This window comes from Typopeltis vanoorti, chromosome 13 (assembly GCF_054136105.1).
Source record: "Typopeltis vanoorti isolate ZY-2024b chromosome 13, IOZ_Tvanoo_1.0, whole genome shotgun sequence".
NCBI classification, from domain to species: domain Eukaryota; kingdom Metazoa; phylum Arthropoda; class Arachnida; order Uropygi; family Thelyphonidae; genus Typopeltis; species Typopeltis vanoorti.
Window position 1 is genome coordinate 81,598,048 of NC_143561.1, and position 26,802 is coordinate 81,624,849.

General features: G+C 35.2%; 1 protein-coding gene across 3 annotated transcripts in view; it reads left to right on the forward strand.

Annotated features, from left to right (window-relative positions):
* didum (dilute class unconventional myosin) overlaps positions 1-26,542 on the forward strand; it is a 696,374-nt gene extending 669,832 nt beyond the window's left edge. For all 3 annotated transcript variants that reach the window (XM_090402302.1, XM_090402303.1, XM_090402304.1), the window contains 2 exons: positions 12,568-12,739; positions 22,615-26,542. In XM_090402302.1, coding sequence (XP_090258428.1) covers positions 12,568-12,739; positions 22,615-22,884 — 442 coding nt within the window. In that variant the 3' untranslated portion in view covers positions 22,885-26,542. The remainder of the gene's footprint in view (positions 1-12,567; positions 12,740-22,614) is intronic.
* Positions 26,543-26,802: the final 260 nt, after the last annotated feature.

Sequence of the window (26,802 nt, forward strand, 5' to 3'; positions counted from 1 at the left end):
GCTTCACAATGTTTCCATGTTGATTTCTCTCCATTCTATTTTCAATGTAGTCATTGATTTCCATGCGCAAATGGTCCTTGAATGGCTTGTTTATTGTAATATCAAGAGTCTGGAAATAGGCAGTCATTCCTGCTGGAATCATTATTTGATCTCTTCTTCTCTCTGCAAGGAAGTTCATGTCTTTAGCACGGTGAGTGCTGGCTGAATCCCAGACTAGCAGACCGCTTTGGCCACCTCGCAAAACAAGTGGCAACATTAAATTGATCCACTTCCTTATAACTGCTTGTGTGCACCAGGCTTTTTCAGTTTCAAGAAAATAAATGCCTGAAACACATTCAATCTTATCTTTCTAGACCTTAGTGATGATTAGAGGTGGGGTTTTCTTTCCATCCAGACGAATTGCCAAAATACAGGTAACACGTGCACTTTCATAGCCAGTGGAGGGAATGTAGATTGACAAGGCTCTCTCCCCTCTGATCAATTGTCGTTTGAGATCCTTGGCCCATAAACACTGCAGTTTCATCCATAGCAATCATGTTGGAGAGTTAGTATTTGGAAAAGTTGATGTTATTCAACATCAACTGCACATTATTCAGTAAAGGACTTGAATGCAAGTACACGTTTAATAACTTTAGTAGCTTCCAGCTTGAACGGTGTTGTCGATCTTCTTAGAGACAGTTCATATCGCTGAAGGAAGCCATCCAGTCAGTGTTGTGATGCTTTGAATTCTTCTGGGGATATTTCTAACTGTGGTGCCATTGCAAGGGCAAATGCTTGAATATCAGCTCTGTGCACAACCAAAGCCTTGGCTCTCCTGTCAGCAATCCATTCACAGTAAATCCATTCCCGCTCAGGAAATAATGATTGCCGACCTGATCCACACTTGCGCTTCTTAGCATTTCCCTCTTCCACGTGTTGACTGAGGTTATCGTACTCTGCTTGCCATTTTCGGACCATTCAGAGATCCAACTTCTCTTTGCAGAAAGCCATAAGATTCTTGCCCCAGGAGTCCTCATAATTCCTTTCTTGTACTCGACGGAATAGGTCTTTCTTTTTGCACTCATCTTGTCAAAATATTATTCCCTTTAAATCTACCATTAAAGCAAGTGTTAATTGAAGACTTACAAGACAGGAGTGACAACAAAAATGATGACAGTTAAGAATGATGGTCCACACAAAAGCGACAAAAAATTGCAGGCACCAAAATTCAGAAAACGTTTATTTCACACGAGTGCATTAAGTACATCCGTTACAACACTTGATGTATTGAATTATGAAGATTGATATTAGACACAACAAAGTCCATTCGTTATCAAGTGCGCACGTTATTCATGCATTGTGTCTGTACCCCGATTGGTCATTCGGTGATAAGTCTCGAGTTCATCCGTTTACATAGGTATTTACCTCTCGTCCAAAGGTACCCGCTTAGGTATTTACAAATACTTAATTATAATTTATATTATCATTTATTTTAAGTATTAATATCAATAATATTATTTATTTATATTTAATTATATATTAATATTATTATTTTATAATTCAATACGTCTGTCGTGTGTTGCAATGGCGTACTAAATGTGTCCGGCTGGCTGACGATCTTAACTGGGGTTTATTTTTGGGGTAGGGCTTATATTACGAGCATTCTGAAAAATCATGCTAGGGCTTATTTTCGGGGAAATACGGTAGTGTTGTATGTGGCCTCCCTCGATGAATCCCTGACTTCCTCTCTCTCTTAACAATAATAATACCGAGCTTTTTTTTTTTTTTTGAGGATGAAAATGTTTATGCCAAGATAAGTTAATGTGAAAGTCAGACCAAAGAAAGAAAACTGATCTTCCTTGTGAACAGAATGTTATCAAAAGTGAGAGAGAGCAGGGAATTGTCTTCCTTTCAGGAAGTAAGACATGATTATGTTTTCGTAGCATTAAAATTCACAAGATTATCCTTGCCTCACTTGAGAAACAGCAAGGAGTTAGGACGTTTAAGACGTTGGTCATAGATTATCTTAAAACTTGAGTCATTTGAGCACTATGCAGTTTTATGAATGAAGAAAAATGGAAAGTACTATCATCAGCAAAACTATGAGTAGGATTGGATGTTAGTAAGAGAAGAGATGGAGATCATAACATGATAGGTTGGTAAGAAGACCTTAATGCTAGACTCCATTGACTTGGAAATATCAAAAGCAACTAAGTGAGTTTCTCCAAATATTTTCTTGCTAATCTTACTTATCTTTGGATACAAGTCATGCAAAATATTTGGAGAAACTCACTTAGTTGCTTCTTTAGAAGATCTGAAGTAGAATGAGAATAGTAAAATCCATATTGGTAATCACTAATTAACTGATGCTCTCTTTATGGTAAAGAAGCTGGTTGTTGATGACCTCCATCACTTTTTGAGATTACTGAAGTGGATAAAATCTTGTTTCTCCATTGGATAAATACCAGATGAGTATGACAGATGGTAAAAGCAATAATAATAAATAATAAAATAATAAAAGACGGAATAATAAAAGACTGATGCCAAGAGGCCTGCTTTATCTTTAGGGATTATTACCATTATTCCATGCTTCCACCTCTCTCTCTCTCTCTCTATTATTCTAAAGGTACAATGGTAATAATCCCTAAAGATGTAATCCCTAGAAGTTATTGCACAATAGCCTTGGCAGGGGGGATCAGAAGGTTTCACCATAATTTGAGCAAGAGTTCAGTTGCTTAGTGCAGCTGATCATTATGAAGTCTGCTGTGAATTTCTTGATAATTTGTTTGCTGTTATGGGCTGTAGTATAAGGTGGTTGAGAAACTGCAGTTTTTAACTTTAACCACTGACTGCACAGCAATCCCTCAATTAGTGTGCCTAATGCGTTCTTTAAAACAGGTGCATTAATCGAATATAATAACCTATGGGGAAAAGTATAATTCGTTCCTCAACTTTCTTTTTTGAACCTTAATTTTTTTATAAAAGAATTAAGCTATGTCTCAGGGCCTAGTTAAAGGAAAACCATGAAGCTGAAAGTCAATAAAACATATTCAGAAAGAAATTTATTATTCTGCTTCTTAACAAAGAATTGAGCTAATGTAGTTTGGCGGGCATTCTGTTTCTTTTTTTTTTTTCATACAACTGACAGTATGGTCCTATTGCCTCTTCTACTCTTCTGCAAATTTTACTGCTTCTCTCTTCATCGGGGTCAGCCTCTAAGCATTGCTGCTTAAAAACTTCGATTGTATGAAAAATATTTTCAAATTGTTTCTGTGAAATCTCTTTTGGCTGACTATCAGTGGTTAAATTTTCTTCATATTCCTTGGAATCTTCCCGCTGTGCATCTAAATTTAGCAGGTCAGAATCACTCCGTTCTTCAGAATGAGATTTAATTAACTCTTGGATTATCATTCTTCCTTTCTTTCTCCCCTTCAATTATCATTGAAGGGGAGAAAGAAAGGAAGGACGTACGAATTGGTCACCAACATGCGAAATCACGTGCTTTATAGATAAAATTTCCCAGCTGTTATACAAGCAAAATAGTTACCACTTTAAAAACTACAATGATCATAAAAGAGAAGTTAATTTTCTGACGTGTAATAATAAACAACTCGTCCCAGAAGATGGGTTGTTTATTATTAGGACCTATTATCGGAATGGATTCTCCTTTTTGTGACATGCACAGAAGTGTCGAAGGTCTCGAATCTGTGGGCTTACTATAGCAGACGACATAAATTTTGGAGGTAAAAATTTGGAACATAGTGTACATGGAAGTAGTGTAGTATGCCATTAAAAATAACTTTGTAAAATGTTTTAAATCGGTAACTAAATTATTTCATTCTGGTAAGTGGATTTTTTAAAATAGTTAGCCATAAAAATGTCTAGATAGAAAATTTTTTAAATCTGTAACATTTATTTTTAAGCTGTATGTAGGCGCACTAATCGAATTTGGGTATCGAAAAAAAATGACGCACTAATCGGGGGTGCATTAATCGAGGGATTACTGTATGTTAAATTTTTAGCTTTGATTACTTTGCTTTCACACATCTAGTTGGAAGCCAAGGCTTGGTTTAAGGGTTTGGGTGGGTGGGTGTGAGGGGGGGGTAGTCTCTCATCCCAGCAAGAATAATTTCATTTATTAGGTCACCTGATCCAAGTACTTACTTAGGTCAAGTAAGTACTTGGATCAGGAAAGCTGATGCAATTATCTGAGGGTTAATGGTGCCATATATGATCAGCTAGGAGAACATTCTGTAGAAAAAAACATGAACAAAGGTATAGTCAGAATCAACAGAGTATTTGGAGGGAGAGGATTTAGAACAGGTCCGAGGTGTGTTGGGAGAATGGACAGGATTATTCAATATTCTTTTATATTGGTGAACAGTTTAGTTTGTGAGGTTGGAGAAGGAGGGCCAGTTTGACTTAGACACATTGATATCTCCATGGAAGGTTATTTCACTGTTGTTGTTGTCATCGTTGAGTCCATTGAATAGCTTCTAAATATGACCGTGGATCTGTAGAACTGCTTTGGCAATCTGTTGAACTTTGATGGAGTAGAGATTTTCGCTAGGGTTGTTGTCAATTTTCTGTAGAGCAGCAATTTCTGGACAAGAATAAATATGGACAGGTGTTAGTTCAACTCCTGGACAGTTTTTGCATTTCATAACTCCCTACCGTCTGGCTGAATTTTCATGCTTTTAAAATGTTCCATCCTTAGTCTGGTGATGATTGTGGTTATTTCTCTATTTTTATTAATTTCACTAATTTAATTCCTCTTAATGGTTTGTTTTGCCAATCTTATTTAGGCGACAGAGTTAGCATCAGTTAGTGATAATGGGTGTCATTGCCTACACAGATGATCCATCAGTGTAGGCAATGACATGGTTTGGATTATTTAAGTGATGTATAGTGTCAAGTCCTTTTCTTTTATTTTCTTGCTGTGAATCCTTTTTTGAACAAGGTTCAAGGAGATTTAAGTTTATCATTGTGTTTTTTGGTAGAATAATGGAAAAGAATGGCTCTTTGCTTATTTCAATGGGTAGGTGCCCTAAGTCAATCTGTTTTCCAATTTCTTGATCATATTGTAACATAGATGATCTCTTTAGTCTAGATTTTCTTGTCCAGGCATCAAAAGTCCTGAGTGAGATGTGATGTTGTTGGCTCCTGATTCTGTTAGTGAATTTAACTGTGGAGAGTTATCTTCTGTCTTCAGTTATGTGAAGCCCACACTCTTGTTGAGCTTTTAAATTATTTGCGGATGAGACTGCACATATAATTTTTACTGCTCTTGATTGTACTCTGTCAAGTTTTTCTTTTGAGCTGGTAGAAGCTGGAGTCCAGATTGATGAGGATATTCCATAGCAGGCCGTATGAGTGTCGTATATATAGTTTTGAATGTCTTTGGTTTTGCACCCCACTTTGTTCCACAAAGCCTTTTGATGACATTAAGGTTTTTGAGAGCTTTATTAGTTATATTTGTAATATAAGTTGTAAATCTCAGTTCATTATCTAGAGTTAGGCCTAAGTATTTGGAGACTGTTTTTTCTATTTTGGTATTATATATTTTGATTTGAGGGTTGTAATTGTGCCTTTTTGCAATTGTAATTGTCTGTAATTTTGTGAATTTTTTTTCTATCAGTGGAGAAGATGCTCAGTTTTGTTTTTTATGGGTTTATCTGTAGTTTAAGTTCCTTTGCCCATCTTTGTAAGCCTTTTATTGAATTATTTAGGACTTTTTCAGATTGTTGAGGATTACTGTTTGTGTGCCAGAATGCTATATCATCTGCATGCCACCATGCTACTTTTGTGTCATGTATTATGTGAGATGGAGGATGGTTGTTCATATAGATGAGAAATAGGAATGAGCTTAAAACAGAACCTTGTGGGACTCCAGCTCAAGTTCAATGCATGTTGGAATAAATTCCATTAACTTTTACTTTCATTTTTCTTCATTTCATGAAATCTGAAATCCAAATTAATGCATTCCCCCTTATTCCAGTTTTGTATGCAATTTTTATTAACGTTTGTCTCTAGACGCGATCATAGGCAGCTGTGAGATCCAAGAAAATTGCTGTTGTCTTCTTTGGTGGTTTTTCTTGAAAGCCATCTATGACTTGATTGACAAAGATAAAATAATTGATCTTCTGTACTGTGTTGAGACCTGTATGCAGTTTGGTAGAAGTTGATCTTGTTATTTTCTAAGAGCCAATTCATAAGTCTGGTATGTATTAGCCTTTCGTTTAGTTTACAGAGAGTGCTAGTCAAAGCTATTGGTCTTATGTATATCCTAGTGACTGTAGCTTTTACAGTCACTAGGATTTTTGTTAGGTTTTAGTAAGGGTAATAATGACTGATGTTTTCCAGATTTTTGGTAGTTTACCTGCATTCCAAATAGGTGTTAAATATCTTCAGAAGGCAGTTTTTGGCTATTTTTCCCATGTTTTTAATCATACGTCCAAAGATAAGATCAATTCTGGGTGATTTGTCAGGGTCAATTTGACTAATTGTTGTTTTTGATTTTGTCATTGTGAGGTCCTGAGTAAAGATGTCTTGAGAAGGATAGGTTCTGGATTGTATTAGCAGATGTTTTGCAATTTTCCTGCACTTTTTGTCTTCTTTGTTGTATTGCAGCTTGCTTGCATTAGAGTAATGTTTGGTTAGTAAATTTGCCATCTGTTTGTTTGTTGGTGCTGTATTGGTTCCTGAGGAGACTGTGTTTGAAGAGTCATCAGCATCCAGAAGTGTTGTGTTGTTTAATAATCTGATGATGTTCCAGTGTTGTGTGTCTTTTCTTGGATCTAGTCTATTGCAGAATTCTTTCCACTTTTTTTGTTTGCAGTTAGAAATTTCATCTTCTATGTTATTTCTATTAACTTCTTTCTGTTGTCTTCTGTATTATGTTGTTTTAACTGATTGTTGATAATATCTCTTTCAGTGATCATAGCACTGATATTGGTGTGTGGAGACTGGAAAAAGTGTTGCTGAATGAAGTGAAAGTGAATGTGCAGAATCAGGGAAACTAGAGCCATTTTGGGGGGGAGGGGGAGTGGATATGCAGACATCAGTGAGGCGGTTGAGTGTAAGAATGTATATAATATGCCCGAGCTAGTACGAAGGACAACAAATCAGAATAGGATAGTTAGTATGAGGCATCAAGATACGGGTGGGACTAATGGGCTTCTGCACTTCGAGTATACTAATGCCAGGAGTATTAGGAACAAGAAGGAAGAATGTTGAAAGTTTATTTTTCACTTGGTTAGACTATAAAAAATTTAGTTTAATCCTTTATCCAAGTGTGAGCAAACAAAGTTGGTGCCTGAAAATATCTTCAGGACTAGGGTAAGGTAGTACAACACTGGGAAACTCATAGCAAAGGTGGACCAAGCTAACATCACTCCTATCTCAGTATCTCCCATAATGCAAAACACATCTCCTTACGGATATGTATAATGTTATGCATTAAGGGAAGGGCCACTACCCAGACTAGTTTCGACCTTTATTGAGGTCTCTTCAGTGGGAGCCAGGCCCAGAGGTGGAGATACCAGGCAGAAGCAATGGCGAGGTCATCTTTACCTATAGGAGTTACCAAAACCACCTTGTGCCACCTTTTTATTAAATTACTCTGGATTTAGAGAAAGATGTTGAAAGTTTATTTTTCACTTGGTTAGACTATAATAAATTTAGTTTAATCCTTTATCCAAGTGTGAGCAAACAAAGTTTGCACCTGGAAATATCTTCAGGACTGGGATAAGGTAGTACAACACCAGGCAACTCGTAGCAAAGGTGGACCAAGCTAACATCACTCCTATCCCAGTATCTCCCATAATGCAAAACACATCTCCTTGTGGATATGTATAATGTTATGCATTAAGGGAAGGGCCACAACCCAGACTAGTTTCGACCTTTATTGAGGTCTCTTCAATAGGTCTTAAAGGTTGAAACTAGTGATGTGCCGCAGGGTTCTGTTCTTGGACCACTGCTGTTTAATTTATTCATTAATGATATAGGAAAGGATCTGAGAGGAACTGTTAATTTGTTTGCTGATGATGCAAAGTTGGGTAGAGCAATAGTGAATGTACATGATGTCAAAATTTTGCAGGATGATTTGGATAGATTGGAGGACTGGGCTAAGGAAAATGGATGTCAATTTAATGTGGCAAAGTGTAAGGTTATGCATTTTGGGGTGAAAAGATTAGCAACAGTATACCACATTGGTGGAACTGTACTCCAGGAGATTGATGAGGCCAGGGATTTGGGAGTGTTGATGGATAGGGAGATTAAGTTGAGGGGGCACATTGCAAAAGTGGCTAAATCAGCTCATCAAATCACTTGGTTACTGACTAACAGAGACAAGCAAGTTATTGTTTCTCTGTATCGAGCCTTGATAAGATCCCATCTTGACTACTGTGCCCAGATCTGAGTGCCAGGGTTTCTTGATGGGGAGGAGGTGGAGGAGGATCCAGAGGTGAGTGACCAAGATGATAGCAGGTCTATGGAATGAACCTTATGAGAACAGGTTGAAGATTTGTGGGTTGCAGAAATTGGTTGATAGGAGGAAGGGTTTCTATAAGATTAATTCAGAGGATATTTTTCAGAACAGGACTGGTGGTGGGAAGACTAGGGGCCATCCATGGAAACTGGGCAAGGGTGTTAGATCTAGGTTTTTTACTTGGAGAGTGGTGAATGAATGGAATAAGCTGCCATAGTCTGTTGTGGGTGCTATGACTGTGAATGAGTTCAAGGCAAAGTGTGATAGATACTGTGTGGATGTTAAATAGTTATTCTTGACATGATGTTTAGGGCCTCCCTCGATGAGTCTAAGGACCCCTTGGAGTTGCCCGTAATAATAATAATATTGTGATCTTTCCAAAATGGAACCCAATTGTTTTTTCTGAGACCTCTGGGAATTGAATTTTTTGCAGCTTTCTGTATGTTGTTAGTTAGTTCTAGTAGTTGCTGATCAAGTTCTTTTCTAGTGGGTGTGCCAGTGCAATATGTTTCTAATAGTTGTTTGTATTTAGGTCAGTTTGCTTTTCTGAAGTTCCAAGATCTCTTTGTCTGGTTTTTGGTCATGTTGCAAATTAATGGTTGTGATAATAGGTTTATGATCACTGATGGCATTCTTTAGTATTTTCCACTGAGTAAGACTCGCAGTTTCATAATCTGCTGCTGTGATGTCTAATGCTGATTCTATGCTTGTTTTTTTTTTGACATATGTATTTTGCTTGTTGTTTATGATCTCAAGGTTTAGATCATCAATTATGTTGTGCTCCTTTCCGATCTAGTTGTGGGGAGCCCCAAGTTGGGCTTTTGGCATTTAGATCTCCTAAAAGGAATCTTTGTGTCTGACATTGACTTAGTTGTTTAAGTAATTCTGTATTTATATCTGTGTTATCTGAGTCATATGCATTGACTATTGTAATGATGCATTTTGGTAGAAATATCTTGACTTCTTGAGTCTCTGTGTTACTATTTATACTGCTGTTTGTAGTTGATACGATTTCTTTATACAGTGGTATCTCGCTAATCCGAACCTCTTTAGTCCGAACCCTCCAGTTATCCGAACTGCGGTTTGAAAGAAAAAAAAGTTTTATTTATTACATATTACTATTTTGTGTACTATTAATAATTAAGGATGTAGCATTCTGAGTTGCTACTGTTTGGGAAGCCGTCGAACCTGAGGCAGTTCAAGCGTCATGTGGTCTTCTAGAATTTACCAAGATAACTATGATGATACACAAAAAGAGGAAATTCAAAACGTACATAATTTGTTAAAAATATAAATCCAGATGTTGAAATTTCACAAACAGATGTTACGGAATGGATTACAGGTAGAACCGAAAGTGAATTTGAAATCAAATCAGATGCTGAAATTATAAATATAAATATGACACTAGAGAATGAATTAGAAGATGATGCTGACGATAAAGAACTCGAAGAAAAAAAAAGTAAAACATGAAGAGGAAGTTGACAGTTTTAAAATATGTGTATAGAACAGTGGCGCACTCAGGATTTAAACTTGGAGGGGGCCGAGCAGACAAGATTTAATCTTGAGGGAGGGGGGGGGGGGAGTTGAGTAGACAATTTGAGAATACACACTGTGCATTGTATACGAGCTATGGCTGAGCATCTGCACTGATCGCCAGTACATAATACCAGTTATCTCCTCTGGCCCTGCTCGGGCAAACGAAGTAGAACCCGAGCACTACTTCGTTCGCCTTGCGTTCAAAGCGGCCAGGATTCCCGAGAGCTATAAGGTATTCCCACCTTATGTGACCGCTAATTCATAAGTAGCAGAGAAATAGAAGATACGACACAACATAAATTTAAAAAAAAAAAAAAAAGAATTTTAATTAGGAAAAGATTTTTGGAAACTTTTCTGGTGTTTTTCCTTTTTCTTTTGGAGGGAGCCAGGGCCCCTTGTCCCTGTCTCTGGGTGCGACAATGGTATAGAATGTGCTAAGCAGAATGATACGGCATTCCACAAAATTTTATTGCTAATGCAGCTCTAAGAAGAAGCATTTGAAAATAGTTTAGCTTTCAAGAAGCAAAAGAAAATCAATGACTTTTTTTACAAAGAAATAAAACTCTTTTTTGTGTTATTTTGGGAAACTTTTTTTGTGTTGTGTACAAGAAAGTGATATTTTTTACGCAAATTAAGTTATGTACTGAACTATGCAATTTTATTAAATCAGAATCCTCAACAATACAGATATATACAAACTAAATTTTTTACTAAAACAAACTTGTGTTATTTTTTAAGTTTTTCATTACAATACAGTAGCTTTTTTTTCTATCAGTTACTTCATTTATTTACAGAATTAAATTGATGTACCATTAGAATCTGATTATTTTTGTCTTAAACGCTAGTTATTGTTGTCTCTTGGGAGAAAATTCACTAATCCGAACTTTTCGCTAATCGGAATGAGCATGGTTTTTATTAGTTCAGATTAGCGAGATACCACTGTATTTGATGTATTTGCTCCGTGGGAGTATAGCTAGAGCTCTGCTAGAACGATCCAGTCTGTCTTTCCTTAATGTCGAATAGCCTTTGATTTCATTTCTTGTAAGCATGCAATGTGGATGTTATTTTGTATAAAATGTTCTTAAGTTTTTCCATCTTTTTTTGAGTGCTATTGATGTTTAGCTGAAGTATGTTGAGAGTCCTCATAGCACATTTCTCATTGAGATCCTGGGCTGCAGCTCTTGACACGTCGGCTACCTCGGATGCGGTAGTAAGTTTGTGATCAGAACAGATGCTCTTCATGGAATTTAGTTTGGCATAGCCCCGTTAGCCAGTAATTTTCAGGGTTCTCGGCAGGGTTTGATGTAACAATCCAAGTGAAAAAAAAAAAAAAGGATTAGACAAAAGAAAACTTTGGTAAGATACTAGAAAGTAACTATCCAACTCTTAAAAAAAAAAAATAATAATAAAATAAAATTTCATTGGCGCTTCAAACCCCTACTTCTTTCTACCTCCGCCTTGCACATGGGCAAATGCCTTGGACGTAGGGTTGGACTTCTGCAAGGCAATTACCCAAACAATGATTATTTCACTGTTCGGTTAATTACATTGTATGTGATCAACTTTCAGAGATAAATAATCAGTGATGCTAAGTAGAATGATCTCAGAGAATTTTACTCCTCGTCTCCATGGTCATTCCATTCTCCACATCTAGACACTTGTAATGACCATGTGACAGATTATCCATATTGGAATGAGAATCTTCATTCCTCACTCTGTTCATAATTCCTGTCCAGTTCCAAGCCATGGAAGTCCAAGAAAAAAAAAAAAACCTCGAGTTGCATACAAAATCTATGCTGAACCCTACAAATGTAACAAACTTTCCACCTGTGCCAATGACAGTCATGCATGTGATCTCTTGCAAAAGCTGTTGGGTGCAATTTCTGCCTACTGTGCTTCCTTCTCCTCTATCTCATCCAGATGGCAGTATTGTAACATCACCTAAAGGTAAAGCTGACATTCTTACAATATTTTTCTCATCCAACTCCTGCATAGGTGACTGAAGTAATTGCCTCCAATTTAACCTGAAACATTGTGTTGCATGCCTCGCTCCTGTGGCCTTCTCCAGAAAGTCATATAATGATATAACAACATAGAAATGTGTTATAGTTCTTGACTTTAAAAGCTGTTTCATAATTGTTTTTCAGTTATATTCAAGTATGCATCTGTAACCACAGACATTTTAAAATGTAACAAACACTGAAGTGGTATTAAAATATAGAGTATGTACATCATACCAAATCTAAGTTCAGTATGTAAATCTGAATTATATAAGCACTGCTTTGTCAAATGAGCATTTGAAAATATAATAAAATTTTTAGTATACTAGGTTTGTTAAGTTAAGGGGATAATAAATCCCTCATTATTTAGTATAAAGAGCCTTAATATAAAGAGCCTCTTGGCTCTTTATACTGAGGCTCTTAGGTTTGTATCATGTCTATATATTATTTCATAACTACTGGTGTTATTAATAGCTTATAATAATATATAGATGAATTTAGTATTGGTACTGTATCCTATTTTAAAATTCGCAATCAACATTAGCATGGTTATTTTTTATTCAGGTATAATCTAAGCCATTTAGAACAGTGGTGTCGGGACCAAAAGATGCAGCACACAGAAGTGACAGAAACACTTCAGCCAATTGTACAGGCATCACAACTTTTACAAGCTCGGAAATCAGATGAAGATGTACAGAGTGTTTGTGACATGTGTGCCAACTTAACTACAACTCAAGTAAGTTTTGGAATAATTGTTCATTGGTCTAGTTTTTATTATGCATTTAACTGTAAAGCTTTTATAGCACATAATGAATTGGTTATATTTTAAGTGATAAGGTCTTAAATAGCAGATGAATTTCATCCTTTGGCATGAAACCACTCTGGTTATTGGAGGCCTGATATAACCCTTAACTAACCTATGTTGCTAGCAGATGATAGATTTTGCATCATAGATTGGGTTCACACATTCAAAAAAAGAAAAAAAACCTCTATGTGCTGCACAGTTGCAAAGCAGTAAACTGCAAGTTTTCATGAAAAAGGAAGATAGATGGAAGGGAAAAAATAATGAGAGATATTTTAGAAACAGAAAAAAACTAGTTTTTTCACAAGCTGCTGTGAAATCTAGTTTTTTCTTTTCGTGTAATTGATATGATCAGCATAAATATATATATATATCAATCACTTGGAATAAACTATACTTGGCAATAAGTTATATTCTTGTGTTTATCCTTATTTTTCATGAGCGGAAGCAAACAAAATTTTGCACATGCTCGAGAAAAAATGTTTTCATGACAAGGCTATTCATATGTAGAGGAGTACTCGATGCCACATTAAGGTGTATTCCATAATGCACAACATACTCCATTCTTAGGTGTGTATAATTTATTACCCAAACTTTTGTTTCAATTACCCATAACCTTTTTTTGAAGGCTCATCATTGTGAGCTAGGCCTGTGGAGATGCTGAGAAAATGGCAGAAATCATATTTCCATGTGCAAGTAACCAAATATGTGTTTCCATATTATTCGTGTGAAGTCAACTAATCTATGAATAAGCTATGCATGGATAGCTTATTCACAGAGCTACTTCATGTACAAACAAAAGTTTGCATGTGAAGAATCATTTTATGACAAAAATTAAGATGGAAACAAGAATGGGATTTCTTGTTTCCCTTGCCCAAGGCCTTGGGTAAAGGAAATGGAAATGTTTGCTCATCCATGGTTCCATCATTCTTGTATCCAGATGGTAATACAGTAACATTACCCAAAGAGAAGGCTGACCAATACAAAGTTCTTCCCACTTTAGCAATAAATGCTCACTCCATGTCACTCTTAATCTTCTGCTAGATAGAAAACAGAATTCTGAATAACTCAGATACAAGTAAGACATCTTATCTTGATATCCCTCTCCCATCCATTGTGCTAAAAACTTGTGCTCCAGAGCTAATATTATATTATTGTGCCTTTTCAAGCTTTCTTACTCAACTGCCATCTACCCTATTGCATGGAAAAACCTACATTCAGCCCATTCCAAAAAAAAAGGATAACAAAAGTCAGCCACCAAACCACCATCCAATTGCTCTGATTTCGGTTCTCACAAAAACCATGGAAAAAATGTCATCAACAGAAAACCCCTCTTCATCATTTGCGGCCAGTAATATGGATTTCATCACTCTTGATCCACAGCTGATCATCTAGCATACACTATCCACCTTTGGAATTCAAGCTATGGAAAGGTTTGGAAAAATTCATGTGGTTTGTTTTGAACATTTCTAAGTTATCTGATCTGGTCTAGCATAGTGACCTGCTCAGCAAGCTACTATCCTGTGGTTTGTCTTCTACTCTTTACAATTGGGTCACCAGCTTTCTCTGTGATCACTTAATATTTGTCATGGTATATGGTTTCCTCTCCTCAAGTTTCCCTGCCAATACAGGAGTACTTTTATCTGCTCTCTTCCTCCTGTACATAAATGAACTGATCTCAGTGACTTCAGATCCTATCCAGAGCTTAGTCAATGAGGGTACACTCCATTCCTGTTTTTTTTTTCATTTGACAAAACTTGTGGTGCCCAACTATATCCAATACTCAAAACCATTATCTCTTGTGAACTTCAACAGGGAAAGGATAACCTGTTAAACTTTAATGCTAACAAAACTCAGTCCTATAATTCTTGCAAGAAATATTCTTGGACTGGCCTTCTCTAATGCAAACACATCTGTCATAGCTTCTGCAGCTGCCAAAATATTCAGTGTATGTTTTCTCTCAAGGCACTGACATCTGCTAACACTGTGTAAATTACAACTCTACCCAACAATTTTGGTGGTGCTCAAGTAGTATTCCATGGTTGTAATTCTGCTCATGTTTGATGCAGAATAAATTTAGACTGTTTTGTGCTCAAAGGGTTTCAAGGTCAAAGTTATATTCACGTGCATGGATCCAAAATGACCAGCAGATGTCACTTTCACTCTCCTATGCAAACAGTTGCATTCAGTGGTCCAAGTATTAACAAAATGAATGAATTAAGTACAATTTTGAGATCCTAAATTACTGACAAATTCTGTATCCATTGAATGGACACTCCTAGAATTCAAGGATTGTCCCAAGTTCACAAAAGGAGGATGTCCAGTGAGGCCAAGTTTTGACTTTGTCTTACTTATTGTCATGGTAAACAGCTTTCTAAAACCCTTAGTGATTATGGGAGTGGAGATTCTCCCTGTTATATTAAAAATTCATTTGTACTTCAAAAAAAATTTTAAACCTTTCATTTCAGATTTGATGGTCAGTTTTGATGCCATATTTCTTTACATTGACATCTCTAATTAAAACTTTTAACATATGAAACAAAAATTTTCCCAGGATTTAGTGAATCTTTTTTACTTCATTATCTGTGCGGTCTGTTTCATATGGAAAGAGAAAATTTACAAGCAGATGGAGGTGAAATGTAACAAGCTCTTCCATCTCCTTTTTGAAACATCTGAAACAACATCCCTTATCTTCTGTGAAATTGTATACCTCCATATAACTGTGATTTTTTAGATATCTTCATAATCTAGCCCCATCTTCAGGCTGACAGAAGTATTCATACAAAAAAAAAATTAACTTGTGCTGTCATATCACACTCACAATTGAAGAGTCAAAACTAACTTCCATTCCTTGGATATCTTTATCAAATGTAATTCTCATGATAGTTTTAAGGGTACATGTATAGCAGAAACCCACTTTACATGCACAATGATTCACCACCACTCATGCCAGGAATAAGGTATAGTCAAGACACTAGTCCATAGAGCTCAATCTGTTTACCTTTCTGATATTCTTCTCCAGCAAAAACTCAGTATTGTCAAGACTACATCTGTTAACATAGATTGTGATCCAACAAATGTCCAACGTGATCTTGATCAGTATACCTGTTCTCTTAGATGGTCCACTACAGCAGAATTCCCATTCTTTATGTGAAAGGAATTTCAAAATGCATTTGGTAAGAATACTCAAAAAAGGTTTTTGATTTTTTTGCTACTTAAGATTCCATTGTATCTATCTTCTCCTAAAAACAAATTGTAACGTCTGTAGTTGTGATGGGTTCCGTTTAAATCAAATAGAAACAGCAGCAACAGTAAAAATTTAAATGGAAGGGTACAGTGATTCTAATTGCTTCGAGATGAATCTTTCCTAAGATAAGTTTGGATCTATAATACATTAGTATCATGATTATATAAGGGCTAGATAATCCAGTCACACTACACTAGAGATGGACATGCCATTTCTAGCCTTTCTTAAGCAAGCTGGTTATCTCACACCAGGTGATTACCTAAAGACATCTAGATTATATAAAGTATAATCTAAATAAATAATACATAGACCTTCTTAATTATTCAAAAGTGCACCTGTGATCTTAAACTAGCTCTGTTAACGATAACGGCGTACAACATATCTTACCTATGTAGGAAAAGTGGAGTCATTTTCAAAATACACATGTATTCAGTAACTGAAACACCTCATCTTCTGAATTAGTTCAGATAAAATGTGCATATACTGTGTGTGCATAAAATGTGCATATACTGTCTATATATATATATATATATATATCACATCTGGATGGGAGTCTAAGTGTGCAGAAAAACAGTGAACAGTTCGCAGAATAAATATTCTTAAATATGGTGCCCTATCTCCCTAAACTACCCTATTCCAGTTTTGTAAATATTAATATTCCATCAACAGAACCTGTGGTATCAAAGTAAGAAAGAATATTTATACCTTTTTAAGATGAAACAGAAATTAAGAAACTCACTGATCAGTAAAATATTACTTTCACTGTATAAGAATAAAAGTCTAATTAAAATCTAAATAAATAATACATAGATCTTCTTCTTAATCTTTTCCTCTTTTATCTTTATGGTGTCGAGGGTTTCTATTCCTTATAATCACAACCGTTATGCGAGTATAAGATGGTTGGCCCTATGCCTCCCAGTGCATCCTATGTCTGTAGAAGCATTATAATGTTCTTAAAGCTAGTTTGCCTGCTTGCGGGAGGAAAAATCCCAGATAAACTAGAGAGAAAAACCCTGCATTCCATGCCCAAGACCGGCTAACTTGGCTATGTCAGAGAATGATCCTAAGCTCCTCACGTTAGCAACGGGAATCGAATCCAGGACACTCCTTTCCCAGGCACATGGTTGTGAAGCGCATAGCCACTCGGCTAGCCATGTGGACTAATACATTGATACATAATAAAATTATATTTTGTGAAATTTATCTTGCACTGCATTTACTTTTCATATATTGGCATCAATGCAATATCATTTCAATTTTCTAGTGAATAAGATTTTCAGCAAATTTTTTCTCTGATCCATCCGGCCTGGTTGACTGAGTGGTCAGCATATCCACTCTCCAGCCAAAAGGCTGAGGGTTCGAATCCCACCGTGGGCATGATTGTTTGTGATTGTCTGTGAAAATAATAGTGGTGATGTTGGGCAGTAATTGGCGTTGTTGGAGATGATGATAGTAGTTGCAGTTCATTGTAGTTGGTGGATTCAGTGGTGGAGACAGAGTTGTAGAGTAGGTGCCCTCCCTCGATGAGTCTTTGGATTCCCTGGAAGTGTTACATAATAATAATAGTTTGCACGATGAATTGTCCTTGAGCCAACCTATAATATAACAGTGCTGTGTGTGGGCAGTTGGTTAAGGAAAAGGAAGGAATCAATTAAGTTTATTGAAAAGCTGGGGGTTGTATTCATTGCAAAAAACATGGTAAATGCCATTCCAAAAAACAGTGGGGGGGGGGATAGAATAAAAGAAGATGGTGAGAAATTTGTTCTATATATCTGGAGTTAAACTACGTATGGATGTTGATCAGTGGCTCTTCACGTTCTTATGACTAGAAAAAAATCATAGGAATAGTAGCACCCAGTTCGATGGAGCAATACCCATGACTGTACCTATACCAAAACATAATGCAGAAACAAAGTGCCTATGAGAAAGAGAGACCACCTATTAAGTGGATAGCACTTCACTGTATACAATCAAGAACCCTTAGGATGGTTTTAGATGCACTATCCCAAACCTGAGAACAATATTCTAAGGTTGATCTGATTGGGGATTTATAAAGTGTTAGGAGTTGAGCAGCAGGAGAAAAGTAGTGCCTTGTAAAAAAAAAAGTGGGGGAGGTTGAGGAGGCTATGCAAGTCAAGTCAGCCCAAGAAGAGAAAACTGGTCTTGTCAAGAAATCATAACATTTGCACCTTAGAGGGAATGAAGTAAGATATAAGACAGGACTATGTTTTGATAGCATTTAAATTCACCAGATTATCATAACCCAGTTTGAAAATGGAGAGGAGATCAATGTTTAAGACATTGGTTTTGGAAGAGCTTGAATCATTTCAGTATAACAAGTTTCCTTGAATGAAGAAGAGGAATAGAGAGTACTGTGAATGGGATTTAATTGATAGGAAGGAAGAGAATAGGTCATTAATGTATAGGAAGAAGAACTTGAGAGTACAGAGCCATGGTACTCCAGCATTGATAAATAAATCGAATGAGAGGCAGCCATCCATAATTACACCATTACACAGAGGAAACTGGCAATCCAATTACAAAGAGCAGCAGGAAGACCATAAAATAGTAATTTGGTAAGAAGACCTTGATTCCAGTCACAATCAGATGCCTTCGAAATATTGAAGCAAAAGAACATGAGTTTTTCTTTCTATGGCCTGTATCCAAAAGTGCATAAGGTTAGTGAGGAGATCTGCTGTAAATGGGAATAGCAGAATCCATATTGATGGCCCTAATTAACTGATGGTTCTTCACTACCTGATTAGGAGCTGATTGTTTATGACCTTCATCACTTTTGAAAGTATTGAAGTGACTTTATCTCCAATTTTAGGGGCAGGCTGGATAAAGCCTTTATCCATCCTGATAAAGGCTTTACTTCTGTTGCTGTTATATAGATGATACAGGTGATCAATGCTGGTGAGTATTTTTCTGATGTCCTTCTGATGAAAAATTAGGAGATTGGTAGTCAGAATAGTGGTAGATTTGCCATAATCATCTAAAGAAGAGTTGGAGAAAAAGTCTGATGCCAAAGAGGTCTGCTTTATCTTTAGATGTTACCATATTGTACAATCAGGATAGGAGAGAGCTGAAACAAGGAGAAGCAAAAGTTTTGCCCAGCAGCCTTGGTGAGAAACCAGAAGGCTCAACAACTGTTGTTTAATCAGGAAGCAAGCTTAGTGCATCAGGCATTTGAATAGTCTGCTTTGGATTTTATGGTCTGTGATGTAAACAGGAGTTAACTTAAGCCATTAATGCTGATTTGTTTTGTCTTGGAATGCTTTGCTCCTTTTGTTGTAGTACCAGGATGGTTAAAAGGCTTAATTAGAGGGCAGAGGTTTTGAGTGGAGCAGAGAATAAAGGCATTCATCCAATCACTGAAATTAAGAATAATTTCAGTTATTTAACTATTAATATAAAAATTCTGAAATTGGATAATAATTCATAGTATTGATAATTAATTAATAAAAATTGGTGTGTTGAAGATAGAAATTAGTTAAGATAATTTCAGTGAAAGTTTCAAACTTAGCTGACTCAAATAAGCATTTTGCTGAAGTCTGATGTTCATTTCTATAAATGAATTATGATCATTTTTTACTTATTTTCCATCCTTGATGAAAATTTTAAAAAGATGTGCACATAAATGTTGGCTATGAACAGGAACAACTTATGAATTTGATGATTTTAAAACAAAGAAAAATTAAAAGATGACATTTCTTTCCAACCTCAGAATTTTTTTTTTAAAAAAACCTGAATGACATGTCTTAAAAGTGCTGCACATACACATAGACTTCACAGCATATATATAAGTAGTTTCTGTGGTTTTTTCAAACTGTTATACTTTTTCTGTTTAATTTCATTAGACTTGATTTCTTAATAATTAGGAACACTATTTGTGCTATCAAGGAAGTTTAAGAAAATACGCAAGGTGCATTTTTTTCTATTTCCTTACAGGACAAGTATTTTTTTCAGTTTTTTTATTTTATTTTAAAAACAAATATTGTTAAAAAATTCTGTTAATTAAGACAGTATAATTATCATCAATCCTAGACTCCAAATTCTATGTGTATGATTTTATAATTAACCACTCTGTATTTACTATATTATTTTCATCCATATGACACACACACACAAATATGCACTATATACACTGCTTGGAAAGAAGTCAACATACACCCCTTTCCCTTCATGGGGAAGGGGCATTGTGCCGTATAATGAGTCACATGCTTGTAGCTGGTATAAATTGGAGAATTATGATTTCCCCACGGCAGTGCAACTGTGTCCTGGTGAAATGGCTGCAAGAAGAGAACTGACAAAGTTTGAAAAAGTCATTGTGATAAGATGCCATGTTGCAGGCCTATCTGTTCGGCAAATTGTTGTCAAATTTGGCCATCCCAGATCATTAGCGATACCATACTGAGATGGAAGCACAGGGAGTCAATCACGAGTGCTGCCCACAGTGAATGACCCACCACATTCACCAAACATGACCACAGGGTGCTACAAAAGATAATATGTAAAAACCACTATTCCTTGACTGACACATTGAATGTGGAGTTCTAGGCATTGACTGGAACACAAATCTATGCAAAAACATTCAGAACTGAGGATCACAACATGGATCTCCATGGTAGGACCCAAATATGCAAGCCCCACATTACCCAAACCAACATGCAGCATCATCTTCAGCATGTGAAAGCTTGGAAAGCTGTGTTATGAAGCAACAAATGCTCTGTAAATGTCTCTTACAAGAGTGCATAATTCTAACTATGAAATTCAGAAGTGGCAGTGTGATGGTATGATCCTGTTTTTCCTCGTTTGGCCTCAGACCTCTTTTTGTGGTGCCACGAACATTGAACTCCAAGAGGTACTGAACATTCTGGACAATGCAGTGCTTTCTACTTTGTGGTGCTTCAGCAGCAATACAATGCGCCATGTCATACAGTTGCTGCTGTAACTGCATGATTTGTGGAAATGAATATCCTATCCTCACACTTAACTGACTTCCACAGAGCTCTGATCTCAATCCTAGTGTATATATATGTGTGATGAACAGGAGTGTCGAGTCAGGTCAAGGGACGTCTGCTCCAAAACAGTTCAGGTCCTCATTACATGCCCACAGGAAAAATTGTCCAAAATTTCCATTGATCACTATCATATGCATGTTAAAAGTATTCTCCATAGGATTGCTGCATTCATTTGCAGAAAAAGAGGTCCTAAATCTTATTAAGATGGACGCCATGGCTGTTGGTTTCTCACGCTATGGCATCCATTGACTTTTTTTCCAAGCAGTGTATACACTAGGTTTATAAACATCTCTCTCTCTCTCTCTCATGACAGTTTAAGAAAATCCATCACAGTTTAAGATATCTTTATGCTATATCATATCATTCTTCACAAAACCTCGGCATCATTAAGACACTTGCCAGCATGACCAAAGAAATTACTACCTTTGCAGTAAGTATTACAAGAATAATTAAACAAGCTATCTTTGTACAAATAGCTGAAACAACAAAATTGGATATTAAATAAATAAAAAAATAAAAAAAACTACACTCAAAACCCTCTGAACCACAAACATCATGCCACCCTCAAAGCAGTGAAATATTAGCAGAGAATTTAAGAAATGTATCAGAACTATTCACAAACTTATGAAGAAAATTTCTAACCATCTGAGACAAAGATCGGTTTTTTTCCTTTGCTTTCTTGGGGGTGGGGGGGGTGCAAGAGCACCTCCAAATGTAACTGTCCTCTACACTGATGAACCTGGGTAAACAGCATTTGTCCATTCTTTTAAAATAACACAAAGACTAACTAAACAACTACCAACTATCATAGTCAGGGCCTTGCCTAAAGAAATTAATGAAGATAACTGGTAGATCACTAAATTATCACACTGATCAAAATTCCAATTTGAAAGGCTGTTTCTTGAAGCTGCTGAGTTGCTGAAATGTCCCAGTAATATAAATAAAGACATGGTGACATTATCAGAAATATGGCACTCAGTACTGCAGTACACATGGAAATATTCAAAGTTCTAGATTATTCTTATTGGTCACTTACACAAAGTAGCCAATCATGACACAACACATTTTTTGCCCACCTTTTGGGAATTATACATTTAACTGATGATTACAATGTTACAGCTTTGACTTGATAATGCTAGATATAAAAATATAGTGAAACATCAAATTCTGCATATTTGATTCAGTTATTATATTAATTTTGTATAATATGCTTTGTTTTTAAGTGGTTAAATTCCAGATATATAATTTTTTTATCAACATGTAGTTTAGCATAGCTCAGAAAATATGACAGAGTTGATGGAACAAGTGCATTAATCTGTTGGCAATATTATCTCAAGGATAACTGCTACCAGAATTGCTACCTTTATTATATTTTTTAAGCTTTCATACCATATATTTATAAATTTTGTGCATGTTCTGTTGATTTTTTACCCCTCCCCCCTTTTTTTTGTCAATGAAGTAATTTTGTTACAAAAGTAACATTTTTGAAGTTTTCAGGATGCTTAATTTTTATAATAAATTCATTTTCCCCCCCTTAGATTATAAAGATACTTAATCTTTATACTCCTGCTGATGAGTATGAAGAAAGAGTTCCTGTATCGTTTATCCGTAAAATTCAAGTGTGTCTACAGCAGCGAGATGAGAAGCGATCTCAGTCCCAGAAACAAATCCCCCCAAGCCAAGGTTGTTTACTTATGGATACAAAATATGCCTTTCCTATTCGTTTTCCTTTTAATCCATCAAGTGTTCGACTAGAAGACATTATCATACCAGATGTTCTTAATCTTCCCATGCTGAAAATGGTCTAAAAGACAATTTAAGTTTCTCTACGAACTCCATATATCATAGCTCATCTGCTTTGTAGCATTAAGTATGAAGAGAAGAAGAAGACTCCTGCAGATGTTTCTAGTGATGTATATATGTTGATTCACTTCTAAAAGAGATGTGTATTAAAGGAATTCTGTCCTTGGTCCTGTTTCATTGACCCTGATTAAAAATATTGGTTGTAAAGGGTTGTTAGCAGGCTACTGTTTGAGTCCCTCCATTGCAGATATGTTGAAATATTATAAAATATCAAAATACTTCCCGAACATAAAGACATTATATAAAATGAAAACATTATATGCTATAAAATGATGGATTATAAAATTGTTTTAACATAATGAAATGATTCTCAACATTAATGAACCGACTGTAAAAAAAAAGGTATATTGGACATTAAACAGAAAAGCTATGCTTTATGCATGAAACATGCTTTCAGAATATTCCAAATATAAGTATACTTGAATTTTGATTTGTTATTCAAAAAGTGCTGGTATTCATCTTATTGATTTGAAAATATCTTAAGATTATTAAATAAAATGAATTCCCTTCAAATTTGACAAAACTGAAGATAGGCTATTTAAGTTGATATAAACCAAAAGAACATTCCAGTTAACTATCACAGTGATTTCTTTTTCTGTTGTTATTACTGTTGTTGTTGACTTAGTGTATGATATTTAAGATGGTAATATACCTCAGCTATTCCATAGAAGGCCAAGTTGTAAGAATACTTAAATCATCCAAAGGTTGATCCTTTTGCTGCTGGTTGGCATGTTGGTAGTGATGATGTGTAAAATATTTGACCAGATATGCCGGCATATAACAGATCTCTGAATTTTATACTGATAAAATAAAGAGCAATGTTACTTTAATTCCTTTGTTGTTATATGAAAATTTCTATTTTCACTCAGGAGTGAATACATTCCAGCAGAGTTTTATTTATGCATCTTGTGATAATGTAAAAATGAAAAATTATTTATATTAATATACTTAAAAGATTTCACTACATTAATCTGTCACTTCCTGATTTATCCAGCATATGAAGGATGAAATGAAAATGAGTTTTGTATGACAGGTCTATTTTTTATTTCCAGTGTGTTTGTTCAGTTTTAATTGGAGGGTGTGTGGGTGCACGTATGCATTTGTGTGTGTGAGTGTGCATGCATGCATGTGTGAGTAGATATGGTATACTGTGAATGATTATTAAATGCTGGTTGATGAATGACAGATTACCAGTTGTCTCAGAATGGGAGGAGTTAAAAATAATGCTTTACTTGGATTTGTTGATTGCCAAGTGCTAAATGTAAATGTTATATATTGATTGCAGTGTTATATGTACATTACTTCCAAAAAAAAAGAGCATCATTTAGACTGTAATAAAATCTATAATTTAGTTACCAAGTCAGTTAAAATACTTTGCATTTATCAAACCAGTTAATGTTAAATTGTAATACAGTTAGTATGGCAGTAAAAGAATTAGAATATGTAGATTGTTATTTCATTGTAATCATGTGACTTCATGCAGTTAGTTTCATCCATAGTACCTGAGCCTTTGCCAACAGAAAAAAAAAAAAATTGTTTACTTGTATATACTAAAATATATTTTACACACACACACAAATTCATATCCCTCCTTCTATTTGTAATCCTTAAATTATATTGCAGTTTTACAAAGAGGCTACCCATTTTGTTTTTTCATACAGCTTTACAGTTGTAAAAAAAAAAAAATTGATTTTATAGCAAAATAAATAACTGAAAGAAGTTTAATTTTATGTATATCTCTGAATAGCTGCATTAAATTTTTCAATTCTGTGACTCAGAAGAAATGTGAACCTAATTTTAATATAGTTTAATGTAATTAAATGCCTCTAATTAATTGAAATGAACACAGAAATTGTGAAGTGTGTTCAAAGATTTTAAAAGGCTTCCTGAAAGATCATATTTGATAATGTTTGATAAATCTTGATCTGTAAATTGCAGTTTCAGTTGTAGAACATTCATTATCTAAAAATCTGGTTACATAAACACTGTGTTTTCTGTAAACTGTATATAATTAAAAAAAAGAACAAGTTTGCATTTAATATTTTCATTGTGTATAAAATAATTGGCTTATTTTTAAATGTTGAATATTTGCTATTTATTTTACAGGTATTATATTTTAATAATACTTTTTAATCTATCAAAATACTGCTTTCTATATTTCAATATGAATCTTTTGCTAAGTATTTGGTTTAAAAAAAAAAAAAACATATCAGAGGATACATAAATGAGAGTAGAATATAACAAAACAAGTTTAGAATATAGGGAAATTGTTTCATTTCACTTTTTTTCCTATTATAGGGTGTGGGTATATGTAGAAAAAGTGGAAATTAAAGCCCAGCACTGATGTTGCAGAAATTATATTCTTGTTTATTCCTTTACCCAAGTGTAAGCAAACAAAGTTTGCCCGTGAAGTGACTTCATGACTAGGCTACATGTATATAGAAGCTACTGACCTCACATCAATTGCATGAATCCCATAATGCAAAATACACTTCCTTTAGGACATGTATATTGCTAAGCATTATGGGAAGGGTCACTACACAGACTGGTTTCATCCTTTATTGAGGTCTCATCAGTGGTAGGGGCAGACCCAAGAAGATATCAAGGTTGAATTAATGTAGAAGTCATATATTTTTCCATGTGGATAGGCTTATGTGTTCATCACACATGTTGAAATGGATTTAAACGGTATTGATGCGAACACAGATTGATAAGAAAATAACTATTTATTAACTTAAAAGCTAATATGTTTGCATCAATACTGTTTAAATCCATTTCAACATACATTTTTCCATGTTTTATTACAGTTATGTTTATTTCCATTTGTTATATTTTAATATCCCATAATGCAAAGCACAACTCCTTTCAGATGCATATATTTCTACACAGTTTGGGAAAGTTAAGCACCCAGACTGGTTTCAACCTGGGAGCCAGACCTAGGAAGATACCAAAGTTGAATGAATGGAGAAGTCATATTTTCCATATAGAAAATATACAACTTCTGTATTAATTCAACCATAGTATCTTTCCTGGATTTGGCTCCCATTGATAAGACCTCAATAAAAGATGAAGCCGGACTTGGTGGTTACCCTTCCCATAATACATATTGCTATGCATTATGGGAATTCAAAAGGAAGTGTGCTTTGCATTATGGGATACTAAATAGCCGAGTCATGAAGATACTTTACACTTTTGTTTGCTTACACTTGGAGAAAGGATTAAACAAGAATATAATTTCTTAAGTATAATTTATCAGCACTGGTGTTTCCAGTTATAAATGCAGTTATTGAAATAAAAATGTTCTGCTGAGGACATCATGTAATTGCATGGTTGCCCAAAGTAAAATTAACATATGAACTACAGACTACATTTCAGTTAACTGTTATGACATGTGAATTACCACATGAAATCCAAGAGTGAACATTTCCTACGTCTAGTTCTTCTCTTCTGTAAAAATAAAATTGTTCACACATGTGTTAATGAACTGTGTGTTTAAATTTTCTCCACACACACACACACACATGCACAGAGAGAGAGAGAGCTGAAATCAGACCTAAATTATTTATACATTGGTACTTTCAAACTATTTTCTAATGTAGCATATTTAAAACACTTCCTAGAATTTAATCATACAGTAATCTCTTGATTAGCTGACCTTCTACCAGCAAATCAGTGAACTAGCTTGTAGACAGAATGATGAAATATCATTTTATATATATCAATGTGCCTCCAAACTAGTCCTACTAAAGGCTGAATGACTCACTATAACCAAGCGCCACATGGATTCTGGATTATATTTTTCATTTCATAAGAAATACACTGTTCAAGAACCTGGATTTGAATTTATTTCACTCTTATAATTC